Raw genomic sequence first — 27,786 nt, 5'->3', positions numbered from 1 at the left:
ATAAATTATATTACTTTTTCTATGAGATTAATTTATTATTACATTAAATGATTCAATAATAGTAATATCATTTTTTTTAAAATAACTTTTTCTTTCAAGTTGGAAAAGTTAAAATTCCAGCTTTTAAATTAGATTTTCTTTTTTGGAAAATCTTGTTAAACCTATTACCAGAAAATTTTACTTTTTGAAAAGTAAATTAATTTTTCAAACTTTACAACTAGAACAAACTAAAATTATCAGCACTTGTTTATTTTTGTCACCATCATTTTATCAATATATTTAGATCCTTTATACTTTTAACCATTGGAGGGGTTTTAAATTTTAATAAAGGCTTGAGTTAAAATACAGGATAATTGAGCACAATAAAACCTATAGTTAATGACTAATTATGATTTATTTTTTATTACTATTTTCGATTCTAATTCTGTATTAAATTAATTTAAGTGATTAATTAATTTTTATTCTATAATTTTTTATCTATAAAAAAATCACTTTTTTTCAATTTACCCATATATATATATATATATATATATATATATATATATAATGGATCAAAAGATTCAACGTTACAATTTTAAGGTCTTGAAAGATTTATACATGGAAAGTTGAACTGAATTAAATAATTGATCAGAAAGACATAAATATTAGAAGTGACAGAATTCCTAAAAGAATGGGAGAATTTCAGGGATTCTCAAATCATGCATATCACAAAAAATGAGAACTCCAATTTATCATATGAGGAAGATTTTGGCATTCAATGACAGGGACTCGGTCCTCACCATTTTTGCAATTAAACCTTGACTTTCCACCACCCTTTAGTCTTATAAATCTTACAAATATCCAAATATGTTCTCTATAAATAACAGGGATACTTACATATCTACTTAATTTTCTATTTTCTATTTCTACACCAATATTTGCTTTTCCAAATTTCTCTCCCTTTCTGCTCTCAAATAGCAGCCGCAAATATGGAAGACCTGGATTCTCTGCTCATCTACCCTGAGGTTTGTTATTTCATAATCACATCATATCATACATACATACATACATATATATATATATATATATATATATATATATATATATATATATATATATTAATTAATTAATTATATGTGTAGTATATGTTTGAGTTTATGCTTCTGTCAGTATCTGATAATTTCTGTTTTTTTCTTCTGCTGCATTATTGACTAGAGTTTGTCTTGCAATATCCTTTTTCCTTTAAATGACGTTTGCATTCATGTATTCTTTCATTTGTTACTCACTTCCATGATTGATATTCTTTATGTGGATCAAGTTTATCATTCAACTGATTCATTGCCTTCTGCTCCGTTCATGTTTCTTTGTTTATTGATTATTTTAGAATGAATTGTGGGTGGAAGCACGATCTTTGAAAGATTACACAAGAAAGTTTACCTTTTTCTTATCTTGGTAAATGGCCACTGTTTGTTTGTGTATCTTATGAATTGGAGGAAAACTTTTACTGGGAAAGAATTCATTCTTATTTCAAATTGAAAACAACACCTTTGTCACTTAAGTACTTCATCTAAGTTTTCTCAGTAACTAAATACATAGGCTTCAATGTTTTTCAGGTCTAAGGTTGCAAAGTTTTCCACAGGAGAAAACTACATTCTTGAATCTAGGATGTTTTATTCTGGACGCATCTCTATTCTCATGTTTTCCCCTTTACTGGTTTTACCTTCTGCAATGGTGCATTAATTGTCAGGATCCTTTCTTATTTTTATGCAACATGTTTCAGAATTTAATCCTTGACCCCTTTCAGCCAACTTGTTCTCCTTCACATTAAATCTTGGACAATTATTGTCAATTATTGGTACTTGCTTTATTTATAAAAGAAATTAATGTGTTTCCTTGTTTATAGTTTTATAATTAACCCCTTTCCCCCTATTAATTCTTTCCGTTATATACCAAATCCCCTTATTGTTGCTGTTTCCATAAATAGCGTGTCTTCCATTTATTTGGGCATAGGAAAATAGATAAATCATAGTCTAATTTTTTTTTTCTATGGTTGGTTGAGATTACGTGGATCTTACTTTGAAAAAGTGTTTAAATTTGACCCTGATGCATCCACTATGTGACTACATAGGCCTAATTCATGTCAATAATCTATATAAATTTAAGGAAAAAGTATAAATCATGACCAGGTCGCTTTCTCTGATGTTCATTTACAAAAAATTCTTGAGGCTGCTTATTATTCAGCTAAACTTCATTCCTTACTAATACCAGTAATTAAGGCAACAACGACTTAACTCATTTATGTTAAGAATTCAAAGTTGAAGTTTAATACGAGTAAAAAATAAATAAGATCGACCAGTAATGTATAAGTAATACCCATAAACCTATCTTTGAATATTTTGGCTTAGAAGTGGTGTCCTAATCTTTTATATATACGAGTTTGTTCACAAATTTAGACCTTAGAAATGGCTCTTTGACTTTTATATGAACAGTAATTTTTTATTTTCTTGATTGGTTTTTCAGGGAGAACAAGAGTTAAGGCAAAAGCTTATGGATGCCAGACTTGAACTTGAAACCACAAAGCATCTCAAGACAGAACTGTTCAATCGGTTGAAAATGGCTTACCAAGAGAGGGATGAAGCAAGGTGTCAGCTAGCTAAACTGAGGAACCAGTTCATGCCCTCTAATTCAAACAATTTGCAAAACATGTTTGATATGCAAAATAATTTCACCTTCCCTTCTGCTATTAGAGCAAGCTCAGGCATAACAGAATCTGATAATAGTCTCTCACATGGTTCCCCACAAGTGGAATTCTTATTTGACTCTTCTACAGAGGTTACAAACATCCATGCAGTTAACCCATTTGACAAAATGAGTTATCTCAATCAGAATCCGATTCAAGACTTCAATTTTTCAGCACCCCATGTTTCGATGATTCCTTATATAAAGCCAGTGTGTGATCCTGCTGCTGCAGTTATAGATCGTCTTGCCAATGAAAGAGGTTTGCCTCAAATGGGTCAACTCCTTCAGGCTGTGAAAGATGCTGGTCCATTGCTTAATACTTTGCTCCTTGCAGGACAACTTCCTACATGGGTCAACCCTCCTCCTATTGAAAAGATCAAAGTGCCACCTATAGCCATAAAAAAGTGTGATGTCACTAGCATCATTAAGCCTAACACTTTTGGAGAAAGTGGAAATTCACTTCTAAAACCCAGGATTCCAACTTTACATCATTCTTCAAATGCTCTCTCCACTTGTTCTGCTTCCATGCTCAACTTAGCTGGTCAAACCACTGGTTCATGGAACAGCACATGGCAGTTGAATTCAACTTCTGGTGTCACTTCCAAGTCCCGTCAATGAACAACAAAGGCATTAAATTTTTTATCCCTTAGTCTCCTTTTTTCCAAATATGTAAATGGCACACTCAGCTTTTGTTTTGAGTGAAGCAGGAGAGATAGCCTTTTTTTGTTTTAATTAAAATGTTAGATAGCTCTGCATTTGAAAGTATAGGAAAAATTGAATTTTCGTATTATCAAATGTATCTTACATCTTTGTGATGATCTGATATTTTTTTCTGCCCATACCCATCGGATAGTTGTTTGTCGAATTCAACTAGAATGTTAAACTGTTTCCATCTCTCCTCGTCATATTTGTTAAATATGTCAACTTTTTGTAACAATTACTTTAAAAATGACGTTTGAGATTACTTGATAGGATACAAGTTTTTACCCAATTAAGGAAAATTAAACTTGTTCATATTTTATTTGCTCAAGATATTTAAGTTTACCCTATTGCATATCTAAGAAAAATATCAATTTTTTTAACCTTTGATAGTATCTAAGACGAGTTGTCAGCAATCACAACGGAGAATCCCTAGTGTCATCTCCAACTGTACCACTTCGGTTTGAACGTTATGTGTCTCTATGTTGGCATAGTTTCAAACTTCGTTTTCTGCTATTTTTATCAAACTCTTACGTAAAAACTTGATATTCATTCAAATGTCTTCTGTTTCTGCTGAAAGCAGTAACCCTGCTCCATGGAAGCTGGAAGAGATTGTTTCAATTATTATAGTGTGCATTATCTTTCTTACACTGAGTGATTGCTTCGGCGTATTCAAGCGTCTGTTGCGTGGAATTTCCCGAAACAGAAACCAGGTTCCAAGGAGGTTTCTAGATGTGACCGTTCTCGACGATGATCCTTCCATGCAGGTTCAAAGCCGAGGATTGGAGTTCTGTGTGGTGCAGTCTCTTCCAACGATTGAGTTCAAGAGAAACGAGGCAGAACAAGACAAGGGAAGTAATGTGGAATGTGTCATTTGTCTTGGAGAGTTTGAGGAAGGGGAGAGACTGAAACATCTTCCAGAATGCAGCCATAGCTTCCATGTTTCATGCATTGACAAGTGGTTTCAGTCTCATTCAAATTGTCCTCTGTGTAGAGCATTTGTGCATCATCCCATGCTGCACTATTCCGTAGATGCTTCTCACACATTGCTACAGCCTTTGAGGAGGGAAGACTTTGAAAGGGAGAATCTGCCTAGCACACAACAGTTCCTTCCCCCTTGATTTATAATTTTTCTTTTCTATCTTTGCTTTCAGTTTCGATCTTTTCTGAGGTGTGAACCCTTGGAGACTTTGAGGAAGAGGAGAATGAGTGACATTGTAAATAGAATTTGAAGGGAAAGCTAACAGCTTAGAAGCCTCCGTTTGGATGGTTATACGTTATCATAAAGCATGTCATGATTATACAAGAGTGCTTAAGAGAGCTGATTTTGAAATTCGTAGGTCCATGATCAACACCAGTGTTGAAACTTGTACTGCAGTATAGTTTTTAAATCTGAACTAACAAAACCAGTGCTTACGTTTTTGCCTTTAAAGAATTGTATCAAGAGTTTTCACTATTTTTAAGAAATGTTGTTCAAATACTTCCTACATTTTGGGTAGAAAATTTGCACCTACATTGAAAAATTTTATGCTCATCGCTGCTCTGATCAACCGTATCTCACTTTTATTCTTCCTGTTTTGTTCAACCACAAAATTTGTGCCCATTTTAACTTGCTCTACCTTAAATTTTACATTCATCTTTCATTTAAATGAATCGTGTATTGAAGGAAATAGGACGAAAAAATAAGTACGATTTCAACTCATGAGCCTAGAGAAGTATTTTATGAAATGCAACAAGATACTTATTCTATCATATCTCTTTCCATTATTCCAAAGACCTATTATGCACACCACCTACGATCTCAAACCTTACTAATTCTAAACTCAATTAGAATAAAAACTATATTATGAGCTATTTCCTTGTTGACTGTTAGCTTTCGAATTTGCTAATAGCGTATGCTTTGTCGGTTGACTAGCGTCAGTGCGCAAATTCTTTCATCAGTTTCTGCACTCTAAAGTTTCGTTAGTGCCACCAACTTCAGGACCCTCGTTAACCTCACATTCAATGAGTCACCTAATCACTAAATTATAAAATTTTAACATGCTCATTTCAATCATCAATTTAAGAGTCAAAATTGAAACACGGTGTCTGCTTAGTGTCAACTGAAGCAAATGATACAAAATAATAAAACTCGAAATATAGAACCTATCCTTTTTTGAAAAGTTACCGTCAAGAATCACCATAGAACTGCCTAACATTAAATAAAACCCATGTACTTAGATGATGCCGATCTTGTTTGCCACATCCAATGCATCGTAATCAGGGGTCAACCTGACATAAGCCTTCTTGGTGCCATCAGGCCTGCAACAGAGTTGAAATTCAGAAATTGCAGCCGAAATTCCTTATATATTGAACTAAAGCTAAACACTTTTCCACAAGTTCACTGTAAATGGGCATCTCAAACACATCCAAATAATACACAATCCTACACTCTTAATTCAGAGAATTCCCTATTTTACTAGCAATACAAATTGAACAGGTACAGATATTCCACATTCCACCAATGAAATTATTAATTCAATAATGCTACCACTGCACCAAACTGGTAACAACGCTCAAGCCTGTAATTATAACATAAAACAGAGAACAGGAACGACACATGATGCTTGCTTAAGGCAGAAAAGAGGCCCGGACTAGAAATTATATTTGACATAATGTATTAAAATAAAAGTGTTTTTAAAAGGGTAGTACAACAACTAGGCTACTAGTTGAATAAAAAATTTATTACACTGTCAAATTCATTAGCAATAGCAAGTCATCAAACTATTACTATCAAAACCAATTAATCATTGCATAGATGCTTACCTGATCAAGGTGTTAACCTTCTTCGCCTGGATGTCATACATTTTCTTCACTGCATCCTTGATCTTCTTCTTGTCCGCACGTAGGTCGACGATGAAAACCAAAGTGTTGTTGTCCTCGATCTTCTTCATAGCAGACTCAGTAGTAAGAGGGAACTTCAGGATCTGATAATGATCAAGCTTGTTCCTTGGTGGCGCACTAATGCGAGGGTATTTAGGATTCCTATCCTTCTTCAAGGTCTTCGGCCTGTGGAAAGTCACAGAAGTTCGGATCTTCTTCGCCTTCTTCTTAAAGGTAGGTCCAGACTTAACTGCCTTAGCAGTTTTCAAGGCCTGTGCCTTTGGATCACCCTTCTTAGAACTATCAACTATACACAAAAAAAAAAAAATTAAAACCACACACAACAAAAGCAAAACCAACCTAAGTGTTCATACTGCATAATCTTCTTCCTTATTAAATCCTTAATTCCCATACTATTGAAAGAAAAACTCAATCAATTGACTTAAATTTCGTTCCACCAATCGTTAAAATGAAAATTGAGAAAAGCGAAGTGAGGAACACGAACATACCTTTAGCGGGAGCCATCGAAAAAAAAACTCTACCCGTCAAATATTCCGAATTCCTGAAAGTTAAAAACCTGAAATCGTAAACAGCATGAAATTAAGCAAACCAGCGAAAGAGTAACGATGCACAGTCACAAACCTGCGCAGAGGAACAAACCCGGCTCTAGGGTTTACGTTTTGGTTTATGAAGTTTATATACGAAATGTTACAAAATGACCAAAATTTCCTTATCCATTTTTGAAAATGGGCCATGTTTCGATAGGCCCATTTAGAATGCCTTTGGGCCGGGTTTGTAAAATCCATTAGGAGGTGTTGACTGGCCCATCATGTTCAGTCAAGAGTGAAAATGCGAGTACCGTTGCTGTCTTCCGAGAATGGTGAATGCTGACGTGGCGGACCAACTCCTTTTTCTCCCATGAAACGACAGAAAAGAGTGCCGCAGAGCAACCTGAGCTCTGAGTCAGAGGCGAGCTAACTCCAATCCAACGTCGTTTTTGGTCGTGTTCTATGTCAGTGCGGTGCTTGTGTTTCGGACATGGCGGAAACAAACCCTGCTTCTGTTTCTTCTTCCGCGGGTGATTCGAATTGGAGAGAGAACAAGTTGGTGAAAGGATCATTTGCGGTCTCCGGAATCATGCTCACCCTCGTAACCTATGGCATCTTGCAGGTCTATAAGTCAAACTTTTCGTTTCTGTTGATTTTGATAGAACCCCAAGATCTTCTTGTCTTGCTTAATACTAATCGCAATTACGTATTTGTGGGTTTTGTAATTGTTCCGCTCTTGAGTTTGTTATCAATCTTCTAGGTTGAAGTGTTCTTAATTTCTTAGTCTTAAATTTCACTTTTTGCTTATTTATCAATTTGTGATTGGGTGCTTATGGATTAACTAAACTGGAATCTATTAAGGCATGTGGGCTAAAGATAACGTGGACCTTCTTGTCTTGTGAAGCCGGATAATGACAAAACCCTCTTTGTTTGATAATCCTACTACTGTCCTGTGACTGTGAGTTATATTATATATATGTGTGAGTGAGTTTGTTTCTTTCAGGAAAAGATCATGAGAGTCCCTTATGGGGTGAACAAGGACTACTTCAAATATTCTCTTTTTCTTGTTTTCTGCAACCGCATCACGACGTCTGCTGTTTCGGCTGGGGCTCTAGTGGTGAGTGAGTGCTTCTTATGTGGGGAAATACTATGGTTACCGAACATTTGATTCGTATTGGATTAAGGTTGGCAAACTTAATTTTGGAGCAGTTTTCACTTTTCAAACTAAGTTTGTAAAAGAAACCTCGGTGTTGCTTTATGGAAACTTGGTTTCAGACAGTATATACCTGTATTTTAACACTAATCAAACAGGTTAAGAAATGAGTTTTATAGCCAAACTGAGTTTGGGGCATCCCAAACGAGAATCCAAACAAGCTTTGTTTTTCACACTGCAGCCTGCCCTTTCGTGTGACTGCATTTACTAAGCCAGAATTTTCCTTGAATTTATGGTTTTCAATCTTTCTCATAGGCACGGAACAAAGTTTTGGAACCTGTTGCCCCCATTTATAAGTACTGCCTTGTGTCAATATCGAACATTCTTACCACAAGTTGTCAGTATGAGGTAAGCTGCATACCTTCTATGTGTCTATAGATTGTATGATCGTTATAAGTTGTTATTATGTATTTACCGTTGGCTGCCCGTTAATACCTTTTTTGTATCGTGTTTCCTATTCCAGGCTCTCAAGTATGTTAGTTTCCCTGTTCAGACTCTTGCAAAGTGTGCTAAAATGATACCAGTTATGGTAAGGGAAACATTAATATTGTACTCAATTATATAATTTATCTTTTTATATTTATGATTACTGGCTGATTGCAATCTTCATTAATACTGTTGATAAAGTATAGTAATAATTGCTTTGTATAATGTGTTGTTCCTTAACACTAAATCTTTCATGCACTCTTTATCTCATCTTTTCACAATCATTTGTGGTTGGCATCATTTGTAGCCACTTCATTTTTTAGCCTAACAAGTGCATGAAAGGAAAATATGCAACTTAGAGATAGAATCAGTCTTCAAATTTGGTTGAACACTCTTTTCGAATTGATCAAATTATTGGCCTGGTAGTCTCTCTCTCTCTCTCTCTCTCTCTCCCAAAATACTAATACTTTTTCCCCCTACAAATTTTATTCTACTTAGGGTAGGCACATTTCGAATTTCTTTTTTATTCTTCAGAAATGTCAAACTTTCAAATAATTGTTTTTTGTCTTTTAGAGAAAGTGAGAGAAGGAAGGAAATTTGGTTTTTTGGTAGGTACTAACAAATTTACCATGATGAGCAAAACAGTATATATCCTCTATACTTTGCTTTTGAAAATGATTAAGTTGGTGATTTTAAAGCTGCTTCAGTCTATCCTCAAAATAGAGTGGAGAATATGGTGTAAAGTTATGAACATGTCATTTTTTTATGAATGACAAGATGACTTTTAGGTAGACTTTATAATATTTTAGTCGCCTATTTTGGTTAAGTCGAGGCTTGTTCTCTTCTTTTTCTATATTTTGATTTAGATATAAGTCATAATGGTTAAGTAGATGAAGGCTTGATACTAAATATTGTTTTGGAAAGTTTTGAAGGATTTTTTTATAATAAGTTGATTATCATTTATGCATGTAAAAGTGCGTCCTGTGTGTGAAATTAGACGCAACTCCTATTTTCCGTTTTAATTTTATTCTAAGGACTTATTTGTGTTCTATTAAAGTGAATGTACAGTTTATACTTGGTGGGTTCTTGGTAGTATAATAGATCGTCCTACCCTGCTAGCCGTTTTTTTTATTTTCTTCCACCATGCATGTGTTCTAGACTCAACCAAACCAATCATGTTCCTTTTCTTTACGACACATCTTATGTACAATCTTTGTGCCTATTGTTTATTCCTTCCATGTTATGAATCTTGATTCTTGCCTGTTTGTATTATTTAGGTCTGGGGCACAGTCATAATGCAGAAGAAATATCGAGGAACTGACTATTTGCTGGCCTTTGTAGTAACCCTTGGCTGTTCAGTGTTCATTCTATATCCTGTAATGGTCTTTTGAGCCTAGTTTTTGTGTCTTTTTCATCATTGTCTTTGTATGCTATTATTTACTATTTAGAACCAACAATGAATTTGCATACATTATGCAATATTTTGTTCCCACCCAAGTACAAGAAGATCTTAACCCTGTATTTTTTCATATTCTTCTACATTTAAACATACTGAAGCAAAATAAAGCATGGACAGACTTGCTGAGTCCCATATGACAATTACAAATCATCATATTCCTTTGATAATAGATACCTAACTTGGGATCCAAAATTCCACTCACACAACAGATACACATGTAAAAACTGTAGTCTTGGTATTGTCATTTTGACTTGCTGTTCTGACCTGTATATATTCTTGTATGAGTTATATCAACTGATTGGATCATTTCTATAACAAATGTTGTATTTATCTTCCATTGAATAAGCGTTGTCACTGATATTGCTTTTGTACTTTACATTGATCATGCTGCTAAAGATAAAACATAAACATTCTTGATAATCTGGAAGCATTCTGTGATGAGCTGATGTAATTCTTTTGTGCTCTTGTAGGCAGGGACCGACATAAGTCCATACGGTAGAGGAAGGGAAAATACTGTTTGGGGAGTTTTGCTAATGCTTGGTTATCTTGGGTATCACTACAAAACTTAATCCCACTTTCTATGATAAGTGATTTTAGGTGTTGTCCCAAAAGAAAAAAAAGAGTACCTACCACCTTCACCCATTCTGACATGCAAGGTTTTAATCTTTCAGATTATTCTCATGTTAGGGATAAATTACCTTGCCAACCTAACGTTTCAGTACTTTCCTGCATATAACTTTTTTCCCCACTTTTGATGTCCACAGATTTTCATGAACAGCCATATTATTTCAATTGTGTTTTATTTTGTTTATTTGAATGGCAATGGTTATTCGAAGCCACATTATATGGTTCAAATCTCATTTTGTAACACTATATAGTTAGTGTTCTTCATTGTTTAGTTGAGGCTAGCATTACTAATTTTATGCTCCTCTTACCAATATGTTTTAAGTGTTTAATTTGTCATGCATATTAATTCATGTGTTTTTTTTTGTCTGGTCTAATAGGTGTGATGGTTTTACAAGCACTTTCCAAGATAAGATGTTTAAAGGCTATAACATGGAGATACATAATCAGATATTCTATACTACTTTGTGCTCTTGTGTTCTTAGCCTGACAGGTGGGTCACAGACTGTGAAATTTCATTCTGATCTTTATATTTGTCTGATAAATACAGACTGTGATTTTATTTTTTTATGCAATGAGAATTTTCTTGGACTGTATGTCTCCATTTTTATTCTCAGTTTTTGTTTATTTTCCAGATTCATGGTTGGATTTGACATCTGATATTTTTGTTTAGGCCTTATCATACAAGGACAACTATTACCAGCAGTAGAATTTGTGTATCTCCATAAGGATTGTTTCTTTGACATTGCATTGCTTTCAACAGTAAGAAAACTTTCCCTTCTGTTTTAAATTTTACAGTACACTGTTGGTAATTTGCTCTCCTTTCTGACTTTTGAAATCTTTTGTGCTTTTACCTCTTTATTCCATTAAAGAATTGTAAAAACATTCCTTCTCCATCTTCCATTTTACTAAAGAAGTTTGTTATAATATCAACTTCCACAGGTTGCAACAGCTAGTCAATTTTTTATTTCCTACACAATTCGCACATTTGGTGCTCTAACATTTGCTACAATAATGACAACTAGACAGGTAACCATTGCAGAGAAAAGTCAAATTTTACATTATCCTTTCTATTATTTATTTTCTGCGTTTGTAATACTTTATTCTAACTATTTCAGTTGGTAAGCATCATGCTATCATGTGTGTGGTTTTCCCATCCTCTTAGCTGGGAACAATGGATTGGAGCTGTAAGACCTACTTTCTTCTTTGTGCCACACTCTTTCTTTATCAGCCATCACAACTGGTCCCCACTTACACTTATTTCGGACCACAATGATATAGCTCACACACTAAATGTGACACCATATACTTGATGAATTTATGAGAAACCTATTAACACCAGTAAACTGTCAGGTAATTGTCTTTGGTGCAATTTATTCAAAAAGCTTCTTGAGGAAAGCACCCGCAAAGACAACAACCTCATCTGTAGAACATGTACAAAATGGAAATTCAAATAATTTGAAGGAGAACCCATGCTAGAGGCTGACTCCTTTGCTGACATGGCGTGGTAGTACCTGCACTAGTGTTGGGGCAGCTTCAGTTTTGAATTCAGAGCGGCACATTCAATATTTCAGGTCGTGGCTATTATGTGACGGTGGTTTGACATGCAGACAACACAGATTTTGGTGTCCCAATCATAACAATGAGAAGTTGATAGGAGCTTAGCCCCTCACTTTTTGATAGGGGAGATCAATATTACTGATCAAAGCCAAAAGAATGTTTATCAATTGAAACATTTCCAATGTGTTTGCTTAAGCAAGGTTGTTTATTGGTTAGTTTGAGGTGTTTGTTTTGTTAAGACAAGATTTGTGCTAATTTTTTGTCAGGACCATATCCATATGTGAGGAGATTTGTCCTTTTGACTTTAACCAGGGAGGGACGATTTTGGTTGATACAAATAGCTAATTCAGATATATCATTACTATGAGAATTATTATAATTGACCCATTATTGCAAGTCTCTTAACTCTGATAGCACATTCTAAGAAAGAACACTTGTAACAAAATGTGATTAGTATAATTAAATGATATTACTCTAGTGCTGATGGACTCAAGTTTCTGAAGCAATTTGCCAGAGTCTTGCCTTTTGTGAATGAACAAATTCTTGTTGAGTGGAGGCAACTTAGTTTTAAATACTTTTGGATCTTCTGAAAGAGATTACTCCTACTATACACAATTGAAGACACTCTTTATAATCATCTACAAATATATATATATATATATATATATATATATATATATATATATATATATATATATATATATATATATATATATATATATATATATATATTTGAAAGTATGAAGTGAGAACTCTTTTTATGGTGAACTAGGGTACTACTGCCTTAATATAATCCAACAAATTTTCAATCCCTTACGTAAGAAGTATGATTCTCTACACTTATATTACACATATTGGTTTATGTGAGATCTCTTTCTGATTGTAAAATTAAAAATAATAAATAAGTATAATTGATTTATATAAATAATTATTATTAAATTAATATTTTATATTATGTTATTAATCTGTAAATTATATCATAAATATATTTGAACTTTAATTGTATACTTACTTTATTGTATATTTAAATTTACATAGTTATAAGATTGATGTTATGTTAAAAAGTAGGATTCACCTTGTCTCTTTTCATATATGCTTCGAATTAGATTTATAACCAAATTACTCAATCAAATTGTTAATTCAAATAAAAAAAAAAGGTAAATATAAATTCATTCCAACTTAATCTTGCTCTCAGTTTTTTTCTAGATATAGGAGCTACCACCATTTATTTTGTTCATACTTAAATAAAATATAGTAAGTGATCAAACTATAACATTTTATATGCAATTTTAAGTCTATTATTTACCTAGTTGTATAATAAGAATCAATATTTATACATATGATGCATCAAATACTCTGTTACTAAAAGGAAATCGATATTCACGAGAGTTATAAAAATCTTCTACAAATTAATATTATTTAAGATGATTATAATGAATTGTCTGATAACTAATAATTATGAAAGTTTAAATTTTATGAAAAAGTTTATGACCTCTACATTTCAACTTGTTCCAAATTTTGCCAATTTTATTTTATGTTTTGGTTAATCAAATCTGCTTTGCAATCTAAGTTGAACAAACGTTTTAACTCCAAAAAGCTTATTATTAATGAAAATATCTTATATATATAAATTTATGTCCATTTTATGTGTATATAAATTCATGTTCATCTTTTATTTTATTTGATGTGAAACTTATTTATATCAACATTAACAATTTTAGTATATGTTATCTCTGTTATTATCCATTTCTATCTATATAGATATGTTCACATATGTTTTACCAAAATAAGTTCTTAATTCTCATATTGACTCACCTTAAATTCAGTTGGCATTAAACAGTATACAAATTGCAGACAATTTGAGACTTATGTAATATCACTTTTTTATTATTATTTACAAACATCACAATCTCAATATTTTGTAGAAGAATATATTTATCAATCACACTATATTATTATAAATCCATGTTTTAATATAAAACAATTAATCATGCAAAATTAATTTTTAAAATATTAAATTATATCTATTCAAGGACATTTCACTTGACAAACTTACGTAGTTGGAACAACAAAATGTTCATTTGAACAATATAATTTTGATGTATGCATTCACTCTTATAAATAAGATTTAATAAAAAAATTAAAAAATAGAACTTCAAAAAACTAAAAAAATTACAAGACAAAAATAATTTTTTTTATTAATAAATAATTAAATAGTAACAATTTCAATTCATATCTTAAACCTAACTTAAAATTTTAACTTTAATTTTTTTTACAAACATCTTTTTTAAACCGATAAAATAGGAAAAACAATTATTGTGTAACGAAACCTACGACTATTTTTCCAGTTGGAGAGGATCATGGAACAACCTACTCAAATATAAAAAATAAAATCACTACATAACTACATAAGACTGCATCACACTAAAAAATTAAATAGAGAGCCTTGTTCGGGCGGGACACCTTCGTAGGTTTATGAAGGAAACAAGAAGCCTCCCCAGGGAAGGATATTCGCGAAGAAGTCCCGAGCAGAAGTATCGGAAGGGCGAGCGAAGGCGGAGCGTAGCCGCAGTCCAAGTTGCCATTGTGAACGATCGGGTCCGTGGATTTATCAACTGAGGAGAAGCATCTAAAACTTTATTAATGTCATGTTTAAATTCAATTTCATTTGATTTAGACTCTTGTTCTTGTCTTATGCTTTCATTATGGAATAAATTAAGCCTAATAACTCATGCTCAATCACTGGTTGCTAACTTTCTTAAAGTTCATATTCAACGACGAAGTCTCTCAGGAAGAGTTTGAAGCTAAAGACCGAGCGGTAAATCTCACTCGGCCGAGAGGTAAACTCCTCTCGTTGAAGTTAAAGACCAAGAGGTAAATCCCTCTCGTCAAGATTGAAGACAAGACCGAAATCCCACTTAGCCGAGAGGTAAACTCCTCTCGTTGAAGTTAAAGACCAAGAGGTAAATCCCTCTTGGCTGAGAGGTAAATCCCTCTCGTCAAGATTGAAGACAAGATCGAGCGGTAAATCCCACTCGGCCGAGAGGTAAACTCCTCTCGTTGAAGTTAAAGACCAAGAGGTAAATCCCTCTTGGCCTAGAGGTAAATCCCTCTCGTCAAGATTGAAGACAAGACCGAGCGGTAAATCCCATTCGGCCGAGAGGTAAACTCCTCTCCTTGAAGTTAAGGACCAAGAGGTAAATCCCTCTTGGCCTAGAGGTAAATCCCTCTCGTCAAGATTGAAGACAAGACCGAGCGGTAAATCCCATTCGGCCGAGAGGTAAACTCCTCTCCTTGAAGTTAAGGACCAAGAGGTAAATCCCTCTCGTCAAGATTGAAGACAAAGACCGAGCGGTACATCCCACTCGGCCGAGAGGTAAACTCCTCTCATTGAAGTTAAAGACAGAGGTAAATCCCTCTTGACCGAGAGGTAAATCCCTCTCGTCAAGATTGAAGACAAAGATTGAGGGGAAAATCCTTCTCAACCGAGCGGTTTACAATCCCCTCAACCAGGAAGCTCTGATAACAAGGACTAAGGGTCAAGTATGCAGACAATCAGTTGTATAGTACAAATGACAAAGATTCAATACGTGAAACCGTTCGGCCCAAAGAAGATACAACAACCTCCCTCAAACGCATAAGCCCTATAGTTAACCTCGGCTAAAACCGCACGGTTAAATCGGACTTGGGGGGCTTAATGTACTATACCTGGTGACCGATTGGCTAAGGAGAATCCGGAGTCAAAACAGACAACTGACCGGCTACCACAATCAGGAAAAGGTAAATATTATTAATGACCAATTAATACGTTTAATGGTCATATTAAATGCGAATATATGTTGTTTATGACTGACAGGTCATATTACACAAGAATATTAATGGACAGTTACCAGGTACATTAATAAGTATTATTTGATTTATTGTCATATCAAATATGAGATAATGAACTTAATTGTTATAAGCCCTATAAATATAAGGTTCATGCCCAGGTAAAGAGACTTTGATCTATGTTAATAAAATATAGACCAATTCATTAAATCCCTCATAACTTGAGCGTCAGAGTGTACCTCCCCTTCCGGCTCAAAGTGACAACCAATCGATTTAAACTGGAAAGTATAAGCAGAGCACCAAGTTGAAGGTTAGTATCTTGGTATCACAAATCTAACCGAAACAAAAATTAAAGTTGGTTCAATCATAATAATGATTAGTGCAACTATAATTAATTACTTAATATTTGGTTTATCTAGAACATACATAAAGCTAAAACCATTTGTCACCACAATCCAAGTGGGTTGCCATGTGTAACATTTTTTTTAGCTTTCGTAATTTTTCGTTCTTCCCACGGATAATAATGAGATTTAAAAAAAAAAATCCAATTTTGTACTTTTTTTCAATTCGCAATAATGTCTTCCACAGAGATGTTAATGATTAAGCAAGAAAAATAATGCTAATAGATCGGTTTGCAGTAGTGAAAAAAAAATCTTTGAAGAACTACTAGGTTTAATAGTATTTTCCTTCTAAACATTTAATGGGTTATATAATTAGAGTTTAAATTCGAGACAATTAGTTAACTAGAACGGCATTATATTAATTAATTCCCATGTTGGTTGGGCTTAATATTTTTCTAGAAAAACTTGCTCACTAATTATTTACTATATTCCACATCCAAACAAATTTTTAGATAATTGTTTTTATGATAATTTAATAAAGATGTCTTATTAGATTAAAATATTTTGTATTATTAATTAATTAACTTTATTTTTGTATGACTTTTAAATAGTATAAATATAAAACAAACAAATGTATCATATATATATATATATATATATATATATATATAATAGTTTTATTGAATAAACATTATAGTTATTTTATAACTAGTATAAACATACGCGTAAAATATTTATTCAAGCTAGTTTCAACAATACTACAGTGATTAAACTGGTATTTGAATGTTAAATCTTAAAAGAAAAATTAATACTAATTTTACATTACTAAGCTAAGCAATACAAACTTCGAAATGGAAGGAATAACCAAAAGCGATTAAAAAAACGTTGTAAAATTCTAAGTTACACCGTTTAACTAATCAAAAACACTAATTAAAAACCACACGAAAATACAAATAATTTTAATTGATTAACACATGTGAAATACTCCACTAGAAAAACATTTACCTCAAATTAAATTTTGATGTATGCATCCACTGTCTTATAAATAAGATTTATTAGAAAGTAGAATAGAACTTCGAAAACCAAATATATTAAAAAATAAAATTAAACAAAAGGATTATTAATAAATAACTAAATAATAAAAATTTCAATTCATGTCTTAAACCTAACTTAAAATTTTAATTTAATTTTTTTATAATAATCTTTTCTAAACCAATAAAATAGAAAAAAACGATTCTTTTGTAACGAACAATTATTTTCCAGAGGATCGTGGAACAACATAGTCAAATATAAAAAAGAATTAAAGTTGGTTCAATCATAACTATAATTACTTGATATTTGGTTCTCTAGAATATACATAAAGCTAAAACCATTTGTTGCCACAATCTCAAGTGCATTGCCACGTGTGACATTTTTAGCTTCGGTAATTTTGAGTTCTTCCCACTAATAATAATATATGAGATTTAAAAAATATCCAATTTGTACTTTTTTTCAATTCGCAATAATGGTTTCATTCACGAGTTTTCAACAGAGATGTTAATGATTAAGGAAGAAAAACAATGTTAATAGATCTGTTTGCAATTGTGAAAAATAAATAAATATACGAATAACTCTTAAGTATAATAGTGTTTCAGTATACTTTATTAAATTTTGATTTTATATTGATGATAAAATTAATAAAGATTTAATGAGTTCAGTTAATGTATAATAAATATAATTATTTATTTTATTATTTTAAATTTATATTTATACATTTTGGAAAGAATTTTAAATTATTAATAATTTAATTATAATTTAATTAATATTAATCATATTTTATTGTAAACTAATCATTATCAAATATAGTTGTTATTTTAAAATTGATCATTGGTACAGTATAATTGCTCAATCACAGAATGATGTGTTGACATTTTTTATTATGAGAATAGTTTGATTTTAGAATAACTAAATGACCATACATATCTTCTTTCTTATATAGAATATATAATTGGAGTTTAAATTTGAGACAATTAGTTAACTGAAACATTATTATATTAATTAATTCACGTGTTGGTTGTGATTATTATTTTCTAACAAAACTTGCTCACTTTATTTGCTATATTTCACAGCCAAAATAATTTTTAAATAATGGTATTTATGATAATTTAGTAAATATGTCTTATTAGAGAATTTTTTTTGTATTGTCAATTAATTAAAATTATTTTTGTATGACTTTAAATGGTATTATTATTAAACATACAAATGTAGCATATATACAAATGTATCATATATATATATATATACACACACACACACGACAGTTTTCCCTTAAATAACATTATAATTATTTTATAAATTCAGTTATTATATGTTTATTCAGTCTATTTTTATTTAATTAAACAGACTATCAAATACTCATGCATGAATCAGTAACTGAATACTGACCACAGAATACTTAAAAAATTATACTGATACAAATGTATTGAAATAAAAACAGAACCGAATACATCAAAACGAAACAAAATAATATACAGTAACTAAAAAACCGAAATCGACACAGAAAAAAAAAATAGAAAATAAAACTTAAAAGTAGTTGCAAATAAACTCTAAATTTAAATTTATTTTAGCAATTCTAACTTAATAAGAAAAATGAAATAAATTATTCAGATAATTTATTATTGCTAAAATTAATTATGTATATCATTATAAATTTAAGAACTCCACATCAAATCTCTCTTCAATACTAAAGTTGTTAAATTTAATTTGTATAAGTTTTACAAATTGACTTGTTTATTAATTAATATTAAAAAAAATTCATCCGAAGTATAGTTTTTTGTTTAAATAACGAGGTCTCATAAGCTCTAAGGATAATTTTTCTTAAAGAAATATTAGCTATCATTAATCAATCTTTATAATTACTTTCATTGGAGATTATTTTAGTTATTCGAATTGATGGTCTTATCTAAAAAATAAATTAATAATAAAAACCGACCTTTATAATTTATTCATTAAAGATGATTTTAGTTGTTATAATTAACAGTCTTATCTTAAACTAAAAAAGAAGTCTCAGAAGAATTCAAATACACAATCACATGGATTCAAATATATTAAATCATTTAATCTATCTCTGTTTTATCTAATTGTATTAAATTATATAAATAATAATTATATATATTAAATTTTTATATTTATGTTTTATGAGTTATTTTATTTAAAAGTAATTCAAATCCAATTCACATATATTTTACCACAATTTTACCGAATAACAATATAATAATATAATTGATAACTGATAAAACAGCACAAAACATAGGGATTCAGTCAAAAGTTTAGATTGCTATAAATACACAACACATGATGTGGGACTTCAGAAACGAGTGACCACTGCTTAATTTTCTCGGGTTCCTCTGGTGTCATTTATCTTTCTTTTTCTCTTCCTTCCTCAGCTGTGTCGTGTTCTGTTGAGATGGAGCTTGATCTTTCTCCTCAATTGGCCAAGAAGGTGTACGAGAGCAATGGTGGATCTTACTATGCATGGTCTCCTTCTGAGCTTCCCATGTTGCGTGAAGGAAACATTGCTGCTGCGAAACTAGCTCTTCAGAAGAATGGTTTTGCCCTTCCTCAGTACTCTGACTCTTCCAAGGTTGCCTACGTTCTACAAGGTAAACTTACATCACCTTCTCTTCTTTTTTCATTCCTTCACTTTCTCTGATTATGATGTGCTTAATTCACTCAATGATCTTTTAAAATAACAAAAAGGTCTTTTTAAAGATCCTTTCTTTTTCAATAATGACATCTCACCATTTTTCTGCTTGTATCACCTTGTTAAAATTCATTACTTTTTGTTGGAAGATCCATCAACCATTTTCTCGTTTTCCCTGCAACACTTTTTAATGATCAGAAACTGATCAAGAATCAACTATATTCGGTTTTGATCGCTGTGTTGTCTCTGCTACACCGTATTAACAATATTGTACGACAGTAATTATTGAGATTCTTAAGGCATGTTTGGTATACTGTTTGAAATGCTGCAAAACGGACATTCACACTTTTCAGAAGACAAGATTTGTGAGGTTTAGGAAAAAGTTCTGAAATTATAGCCATTTTTTTTGTTTCATGATGTTGAAGAACACTATTTTACAGACGTCTTTGTTTCCTTGCTAATTTATTATCAATACCAGGGTTTTAAACTGAGATGCAGTCTTTTTTTCACATCGTTAAAAAATTGCAAATGAATAATACTATTATACAGTAAGGGTGTTCGTAAAAATGGTTGAGTGAAAGGACTCATGTTGTTGTTGTAGTGATTCAGTATTATGATTATTGGTTGATTTTAAATGTGAACTTGTGGGAAACAGGAAGTGGAGTTGCAGGAATTGTTCTCCCTGAATCACAAGAGAAGGTTGTTGCAATCAAAAAGGGTGATGCTTTGGCACTCCCTTTTGGTGTAGTGACATGGTGGTATAACAAGGAGGATACCGAGTTGGTAGTTCTGTTCCTGGGTGAAACATCAAAAGCCCACAAGACTGGTGAGTTCACTGACTTTTTTCTGACTGGTGCCAATGGAATCTTCACTGGATTTTCAACTGAGTTTGTGGGGAGGGCTTGGGACTTGGAAGAAAAGGATGTGAAAGCCCTTGTTGGGAATCAATCAGGTAAGGGTATTGTGAAGGTTGAAGGAAATATCCAGCTTCCTGAGCCTCAAGAGGAGCATAGGAAGGGCATGGCATTGAACTGTGAAGAGGCTCCATTGGATGTTGACATCAAGAATGGTGGAAGGGTTGTGGTGTTGAACACCAAGAACCTTCCCTTGGTTGGTGAGGTTGGTCTGGGAGCAGACCTTGTGAGGTTGGATGGAAACGCCATGTGTTCTCCAGGATTCTCTTGTGATTCTGCATATCAGGTTACATACATTGTGAGGGGAAGTGGCCGTGCTCAGGTTGTTGGTGTGGATGGTCGTAGGGTTTTGGAGACAACTGTGAAAGCTGGAAATTTGTTCATTGTACCAAGGTTTTTTGTTGTGTCCAAGATTGCTGACTCTGATGGCCTCGAGTGGTTCTCTATCATCACTACCCCCAAGTGAGTTTTTTCTTTTTCAACACACAATTTCCAATGTTTTTTATTCATTGTTGTTTCATCCATTGATGTCTGTTTCCTTGTTTCAGAAGTATACTACTGATAACTGCTTTACTTGCCAATCATGAGTACAATTTGGATTTGTTTACTGAATTCTTTATATTGTATTTGCAAAATACACTGATTTTTTTTATGTTTTAAAGTGTTACTTATTTGTTCATATCTCTTTGGTTGTGAATAGTTTTGAACCTATGTGCATATTAACTGAAAAAATGGCTATGATTGTTGCTGTGACAGTCCTGTATTTACTCACCTGGCTGGAAGTATTGGGGCATGGAAGGCTCTTTCACCATCGGTTCTGCAGGCAGCTTTCAATGTGGATGAAGAACTTGAGAAACTCTTTCGTTCAAAGAGGAATGCGGATGCCATTTTCTTCCCTCCTCCAAATTGAAGTGGCACAAAACTAGCGTTATGTTATATTTATATGTTTGAAACTGTTTGAATTAGTTTTTGCTTTTTAATGGACTAGCATTATGTTATACATATTTTGTTCGATTTACCTTTACTGAATAACGTTTTACCTTTCTTTTTTACCTTTGGTGTTTGGTGTGCTTAGTATAAGGTGAATATTTTTAATAACTGAGCTTTAATATGAAGTGATACGAAGAAAAAGATGTTTATTCTTTTTTCAATGATAAGATTGTTTAGATATTATTAATAAATATGTTAGTATTTGGGTATCATCGTAATTTAAAAAATATAAACTTTTTGTTATAGACTAAAACACATTTTAAATAAGTATGAAATTTTAATTAATTTTAAATATTATTATTATTATTGTTTCCTTAAAAAATATTTTGTAACAGAATAATTAAAAATAGGAATTTAACATTGAAAAGCACAATTAAATAGTTTCTTTTATATAAAATGATAGAGATAAATTATTTTTTAAAAAAAGTACATTACTTTAATAAAAGAAAAAAAATTTACACATACCTTCTCTGATATTGTTTTAAATCACATTAGTTTTAAAATAGACATTTATCATTTTATAATAAAATAATAATCACTTTATCTAAATTCTTAAATGCACATTACTTGTGTGATTTTTTAGTAATTAAAAGCTACTTATTTTTTACTTTTTTAATTTAATCTTTTATTTTCATAAAAAATCGTATAAGTTTTAATTAATACATTATTTTAAATAAAATAATTGAAGGAAGTATTATTTTATTTAAAACATAAATAAATAAATAAATAAATAAATACTATTCATAAAAAAATAAGAGATAGTGAATATATATTTTAAAACTAGAGAATATGTTAAAATGATAAAATTATTTATTAAATATGTGTATATTGATAAAATAAGTCTATAAGATAGAAAATAAGAAATAACTTGTGATTATTAAAATAATTACCAAATACATAATGATATTTCTTTTTTTCCAATAGATATTTTTCTCATAATTAATTTCTCTTCCATCTTTAACCATTCAACTCAATAAAAACGGTTATAAATATTTATAATATATTAATCCGGACATTGACATTAAAATTATTCACATAGATGAAGATAACATTTTTTATTATCTTGCTCGTCATGAATATTATTAATGATCACCTTCTTCAAAGACTTCGATTCCAACGAACTCGCTCTCACCGATGAAAAATTCTTTCACTTTTTCAATCTTCACTTAATGTTCAATCACTGATTTCGCTGATTGAACGCACAAACCAATTCTTAATTTCGCTAATTGAACCCTTACGAGTAAACCCTATTTTTCACCATTTTGTTTTTAGAAAACAAAATTCTACCTCACCGATTGTTATTGTGCCAAGTAATTTAAAAACCGCTAAATCACTGTTTCGTCAACGCTGATCGACATAGTTAATGATTAGGGTTTGATTGTATAATTTTTTCTACAATAGAAACCAAATTAATACGCGTATAAATAAATGTACTTATTTGAGATTTTCTTGTTAGGGAAAGACAATTTAATCTCCAACTTTTGGACATTGTACACGAGACACAGTGCGAGAGCTTTGGATAATACAGAAGAGAATAGTAGCATGGTGCAGAGAAAATGGCACCCTTGAAATCGCTGGAGAAAGAGTACCCTCTCATTGACTCCAATTTTCAAAGCTTCTGTGCCTCACACGCCATTTTCTCTGGTTTTCTTCTCTTCCGCTATTTCTTTTCTTTCGATTTCATTATTGTTTTATTTTTATTTTCAAAACTTGCTTATGATTCCACTATCTTTCTCAGTTCAAGATTTCCTTCTGCATGATATCGACGCATTAATTGCCTTGGCGGATAATCACTGTGCTTCACAGACTCTCAAGCAAGTCAGGGTTACCTAATTTTTATTTATTTTTAATTATTTTACTTTTGTACTCTGCTAATCCTGTTATTAGGTTAATCAATAATAATTTTGAGCATGTGTTATTCAGGGAATAGACCAGCTTCTGTCAATAATAGATGCTCGTCATCCACCGTTGCTAAATGGCTTGCAGCTCTTGGAAGACGTTCAGCGGAATAAACATGTTTTGTCTACTGGATGTGAAGGGTACTTTCAGTTTGACGTATTGTGTTAATGTTATGTTAATGCCTAGTGCAGCATTTTTACATTGTTAATTTCATAACTGTGTTTGCACTCCATTTTCATGGTCACATTTTCTTTATAACTTTTGTGGATTATAACGTTGAGTTCTTACTACATCTTGTTTTGGTTTAGTAAGGCGTGACTATCTGTTAAAAGTAAGTAGCACTACTTAGTACTTGGTTTTTGAGCGAGTCTATATAACTCAGGATTGACGCATTGCTCGGAGGTGGATTACGAGAAGGACAATTAACTGAACTTGTTGGGTCATCCGCATCAGGAAAGACACAGGTAAATAACTCACTCCATAAAAAATCATAGCTTGAATAGGAGTATTAACAGGGTGGGGCAGGGATTGACACTATTCCTGCGCATCTCTGATGGGAGTTCTCATATCTAATCTCCATCATGAGATGTTTACCCATGGATTTTTGCTGCTATGTAAGTACTTAGAATGATTCTTAAGAAGTCACAAAAGAATATAAATGTCTAAATTTTTTTTCTATCTTACAATGTGGCCTTATAATTAAATTTTCAAAGAATATTACAAATAGCAAGCTTTGTTCAATTTTCTCGAAGGGAATAATTTCTTTTGGCATTTATTATCATTGTAAATTCATTTGTCGGAAAAAGTCATTGCAAAGGATAAAAAAAATTACATTATTTTCTCATCTAAGAGAAAAAAATATAATATATAAATGCTAAATAAAAAATATATTTTGAGTTCTTTGTTTTTAAGGATCTCTACTCCTGCCCTGTTTATCAAACGGGGGTACCTGTTGCAGGACATCCCTGAGGAGTTCTTCAGAAAGGGGAATTTCGCCCATGCTTCATCCTTCGTGTATTATTAAAACTAAAATTATAGAAGTACAATGGTTTAATTTGGTCCTGTAGGCGATCTTTCTGCTGCCTTAGGTTCTCAGCAACACATACACACCAAACAGATATATACATATATGGATATGCACAAGATGCAATCGCTAATGTGTCATCTCTTATTTGGTTGATATAATATAAATTTTTATCTCCTGTTCCTTTGTTTATTATGTTAAATTAAAATATAACTTACCTTTTTCTTTTATTCAATTATTTTTATTTTAGGCATGCCTACTGTCTGCTTCAACTGTTGCAAAACATAAGAGTTCAGTTATATACTTAGATACAGGAAACTCCTTTTCACCTCATCGTATTGCACGTTTTGTTGGCCGGTCTTCTGGTTATGATTCTGAAAATCAGGTTATTTTGATTTGAGACTTATAATTCATTCATGAATTTACTGGCCTGGCCTTAACTGTTTTTAAACGATTTGTCTTTTAGGCTGATCATATGCTCAAAAAAGTATTGGACAGGATAATTTGCCACTCAGTGTTTGACATCTATCAGATGCTTGATGTGCTGCATCAACTGAAGATTAATTTAAGATCTGAGGTTCTCATTGACTGGAATGTTGTAGCTGATGCAACTAACTAGATTTTTTATTTCTTTCTAAAAAATAAACAGCTACTTTATACTGGCCCAGATTGTGAAATCAAATCAGCACGTTCGATTGCTTATTGTTGATTCAATCTCTTCACTGATTACCCCCATCCTTGGGGGCAGTAATCCTCAGGGTATATAGTTCACTTTTTTACACAAAACTGTTTGCTGTGTTTACCTTAGATGATGTCATTGCGTACCATTTTAGTTTAATGAGTTATGGAAGTTGCTGTCTATTTCATTCTTCAGGAACTTCCTATTCTAATTCTATCCCTTTTTATCCAATTTACCTGATTTATTTGTACTTTCTTAGGAACACAAGCTTTTAACTACCTGAGTTAAGAGAATGAAAGTGCTTGCTATTTAAAGAAGGATGTAGAGGAGTATGGTATGCGTCTTGTGTAAACATTAGTTTCCAACAATTAATTTTAAAGAGCTGCTTCTTGTTTTATTAATACTTTTCCAGCCATATTTCTCTAATTATCTGAGAACTATGTAGCAAGTACTTCATTCTGATTTCAAAGTTTAACCTCTAAGTCACTATTTTGTTCTTCTCAGAGACACAAAAAAAGCAAAAGATTTGATATCTCCCAGGAAAGAGTATATATTGTTTCGTAGAGGTTTATAAATTGATTGGACTCTTGAAATGAGGAGTCCGGTTATATGAATCTTAAGCCATTCTGCAAATTGATTAGAGGTCAAGTCATTTATCATGTCTTTCTACAATGTAGTTTTTTTCTTATCTTCTTTTATGTTGTTATTGCTACTTTCACAAACATGATTAAATATTAGTCAAGCTTTTCAATTCCTTTTGCTTCCTAGTTTATCAGAGTCTTACTTTCCACTATAAGAGATTGGACAGAATATAGATACTAACTGTTACATGCAATGGGTGATTTCAGGACATGCTTTAATGATATCTGCTGGGTATTTACTGAAGAAGTTAGCTCATGAGCATAATATTGCTGTTTTGGTATGTTTTGGTTTCCTTTTTCTTATAATTGTAAGTAAAGCCTAATAATTGAAAGGGATTTTTAAATATATATATTTTTAAATATACACACACATTAAATTATCTTTTCGCTCTTCAAAATTCTATTTCAAATTGTTAGCTCCCCAAAATTTTCAATCAAGCTCCATCACTACTTATAAGGTACCAAAATATGCTTTGAAAAAAAAATAAAAAATTATATATATATATATATATATATATATATATATATATATATTTAGAGAGAAAAGTTTTGGGAGCCCTGATCCCTATGACCCTTAAAGATCCGTTACTGCTTAAAAGAACAAGACTGCGGTAAAGAAATATGGGTTCAAATTTATGCAGCGAGAGACACAGAGCCTTTGAAAAGACCAGATAACGGTTGAGTCAACTGCTGATTTTATATTTAGAATATTTCAAACATAGTTGCAGTGATTTTCATGAATGAGGTAGGTAGCCAATATATCTTCAAATAACACTTCTAGTGGAACAAATTTTGAAGGTAACGAATCATGTGGTGCGTGGGGAAGATGGTATTTCCAAACCAGCTCTTGGAGAGAGTTGGAAGAGTGTCCCACATGTACGGCTTTTGTTTTCCCAAGATTGTGGAAGCAATGTGTGCAATATTTCAATGCTAAAACATCCATCTATGGTATGCCATTCAATCAGAAAATTTCTTTATAGTGTCATATGTGTTAGTTAATGTCATGTTAGTGTGCTGTGTTATTTATGGGTATGTTACTTTTTATTCATTGGGATCGAATTCTACCCTAGGAGTTTGATTCTTCCACTTTTCTATCATCAATGGGGTAATATGTTATTATCATTATTTGGAGCTGAACCACTGAAAAATTAACCAGTCTGAATTTGTTGTTCTGTTTCAGGCTTCTGGTAGAGCTGCAAGTTCTACTATGTTTTTATGACTGTTAGTACGGTTAATTCAAAATTAGTTATGCTTCATTATAACTCTGTCCCACCATGATATTTGAAGATAAACCACTGCAGCCATTCAGATTAGAATCAATTAACATTTTATGTCTTGAAAGATTGATGTCTGTAGTCCTTGACATTTTAGTTGTCACAGCCGTTGGTTTTAACATTTAACACTGTAGTTTGTAAACGTTGGTTTGAAAGCACAATATGCTCAAAAGTTAATTAATTACATGAAATTCAAGCATGTTTGCAATGATTTTAAGTTTAAAACAAGAAGTCCAGTATATATATAAGAGAGGTTGAAAGGAAGCTAGTAAGAAAGATATGCAGTGAGCTGCAGCAAAGTCTCTCTACTACATCAGTTACGGCTCGAGCTGAGGGGTTGAAGTCTCCGAGAATGTCGTTCATGAAAAACGATATTAACTATTTGCTTAATATTTTTTTTGACAT

General features: G+C 32.0%; 6 protein-coding genes across 7 annotated transcripts; 5 read left to right on the top strand and 1 right to left on the bottom strand.

The window, feature by feature from the left end:
* Positions 1-854: 854 nt before the first annotated feature.
* Positions 855-3,557, top strand: LOC148201751 (uncharacterized). The gene is made up of 2 exons (XM_088110827.1): positions 855-1,004; positions 2,500-3,557. The coding sequence occupies exons 1-2, from the start codon at positions 969-971 to the stop codon at positions 3,334-3,336; spliced, it is 873 nt and encodes a 290-aa protein (XP_087966953.1). The 5' UTR covers positions 855-968; the 3' UTR covers positions 3,337-3,557.
* A 268-nt stretch (positions 3,558-3,825) lies between these two features.
* Positions 3,826-4,797, top strand: LOC124842207 (RING-H2 finger protein ATL66-like). Its single transcript, XM_047318643.2, has one exon. The coding sequence runs from the start codon at positions 3,975-3,977 to the stop codon at positions 4,536-4,538; it is 564 nt and encodes a 187-aa protein (XP_047174599.2). The 5' UTR covers positions 3,826-3,974; the 3' UTR covers positions 4,539-4,797.
* Positions 4,798-5,442: 645 nt separating this feature from the next.
* On the bottom strand, positions 5,443-7,049 carry LOC124842172 (large ribosomal subunit protein uL23). The gene is made up of 4 exons (XM_047318602.1): positions 6,922-7,049; positions 6,789-6,841; positions 6,223-6,586; positions 5,443-5,718 (listed from the first exon to the last, which is right to left on the bottom strand). Exons 1-4 carry the CDS (start codon positions 7,032-7,034, stop codon positions 5,634-5,636), a joined length of 615 nt encoding a protein of 204 aa, XP_047174558.1. The 5' UTR covers positions 7,035-7,049; the 3' UTR covers positions 5,443-5,633.
* A 124-nt stretch (positions 7,050-7,173) lies between these two features.
* Positions 7,174-12,499, top strand: LOC124842171 (UDP-N-acetylglucosamine (UAA) transporter family). Its single transcript, XM_047318601.2, has 11 exons — positions 7,174-7,449; positions 7,831-7,944; positions 8,296-8,388; positions 8,504-8,569; positions 9,744-9,842; positions 10,396-10,475; positions 10,930-11,042; positions 11,223-11,311; positions 11,492-11,578; positions 11,668-11,736; positions 11,903-12,499. The coding sequence occupies exons 1-11, from the start codon at positions 7,318-7,320 to the stop codon at positions 12,026-12,028; spliced, it is 1,068 nt and encodes a 355-aa protein (XP_047174557.1). The 5' UTR covers positions 7,174-7,317; the 3' UTR covers positions 12,029-12,499.
* A 7,122-nt stretch (positions 12,500-19,621) lies between these two features.
* Positions 19,622-21,926, top strand: LOC124829983 (RmlC-like cupins superfamily protein). Its single transcript, XM_047303567.2, has 3 exons — positions 19,622-19,919; positions 20,616-21,336; positions 21,631-21,926. Exons 1-3 carry the CDS (start codon positions 19,724-19,726, stop codon positions 21,782-21,784), a joined length of 1,071 nt encoding a protein of 356 aa, XP_047159523.1. The 5' UTR covers positions 19,622-19,723; the 3' UTR covers positions 21,785-21,926.
* Positions 21,927-22,987: 1,061 nt separating this feature from the next.
* RAD51D (DNA repair RAD51-like protein) lies at positions 22,988-27,577 on the top strand. Of its 2 annotated transcripts, XM_047303569.2 has the most exons (10): positions 23,000-23,508; positions 23,603-23,682; positions 23,788-23,903; positions 24,146-24,227; positions 25,038-25,172; positions 25,254-25,364; positions 25,456-25,546; positions 26,315-26,385; positions 26,906-27,055; positions 27,288-27,577. In XM_047303569.2, exons 1-10 carry the CDS (start codon positions 23,421-23,423, stop codon positions 27,324-27,326), a joined length of 963 nt encoding a protein of 320 aa, XP_047159525.1. In that variant the 5' UTR covers positions 23,000-23,420; the 3' UTR covers positions 27,327-27,577. The 2 variants fall into 2 exon arrangements, with proteins under 2 accessions (XP_047159524.1, XP_047159525.1); XM_047303568.2 differs by lacking the exon at positions 27,288-27,577 and having other exon boundaries at positions 22,988-23,508; positions 26,906-27,281.
* The last annotated feature ends 209 nt before the right edge of the window (positions 27,578-27,786 follow it).

This window comes from Vigna umbellata, chromosome 3 (genome assembly GCF_029865625.1).
Source record: "Vigna umbellata cultivar VRB3 chromosome 3, Vumbellata_1.0, whole genome shotgun sequence".
Lineage (NCBI taxonomy): Eukaryota > Viridiplantae > Streptophyta > Magnoliopsida > Fabales > Fabaceae > Vigna > Vigna umbellata.
Note: the sequence above shows the minus strand (reverse complement) of the source record. Positions and strands in the feature narration are given on the sequence as shown.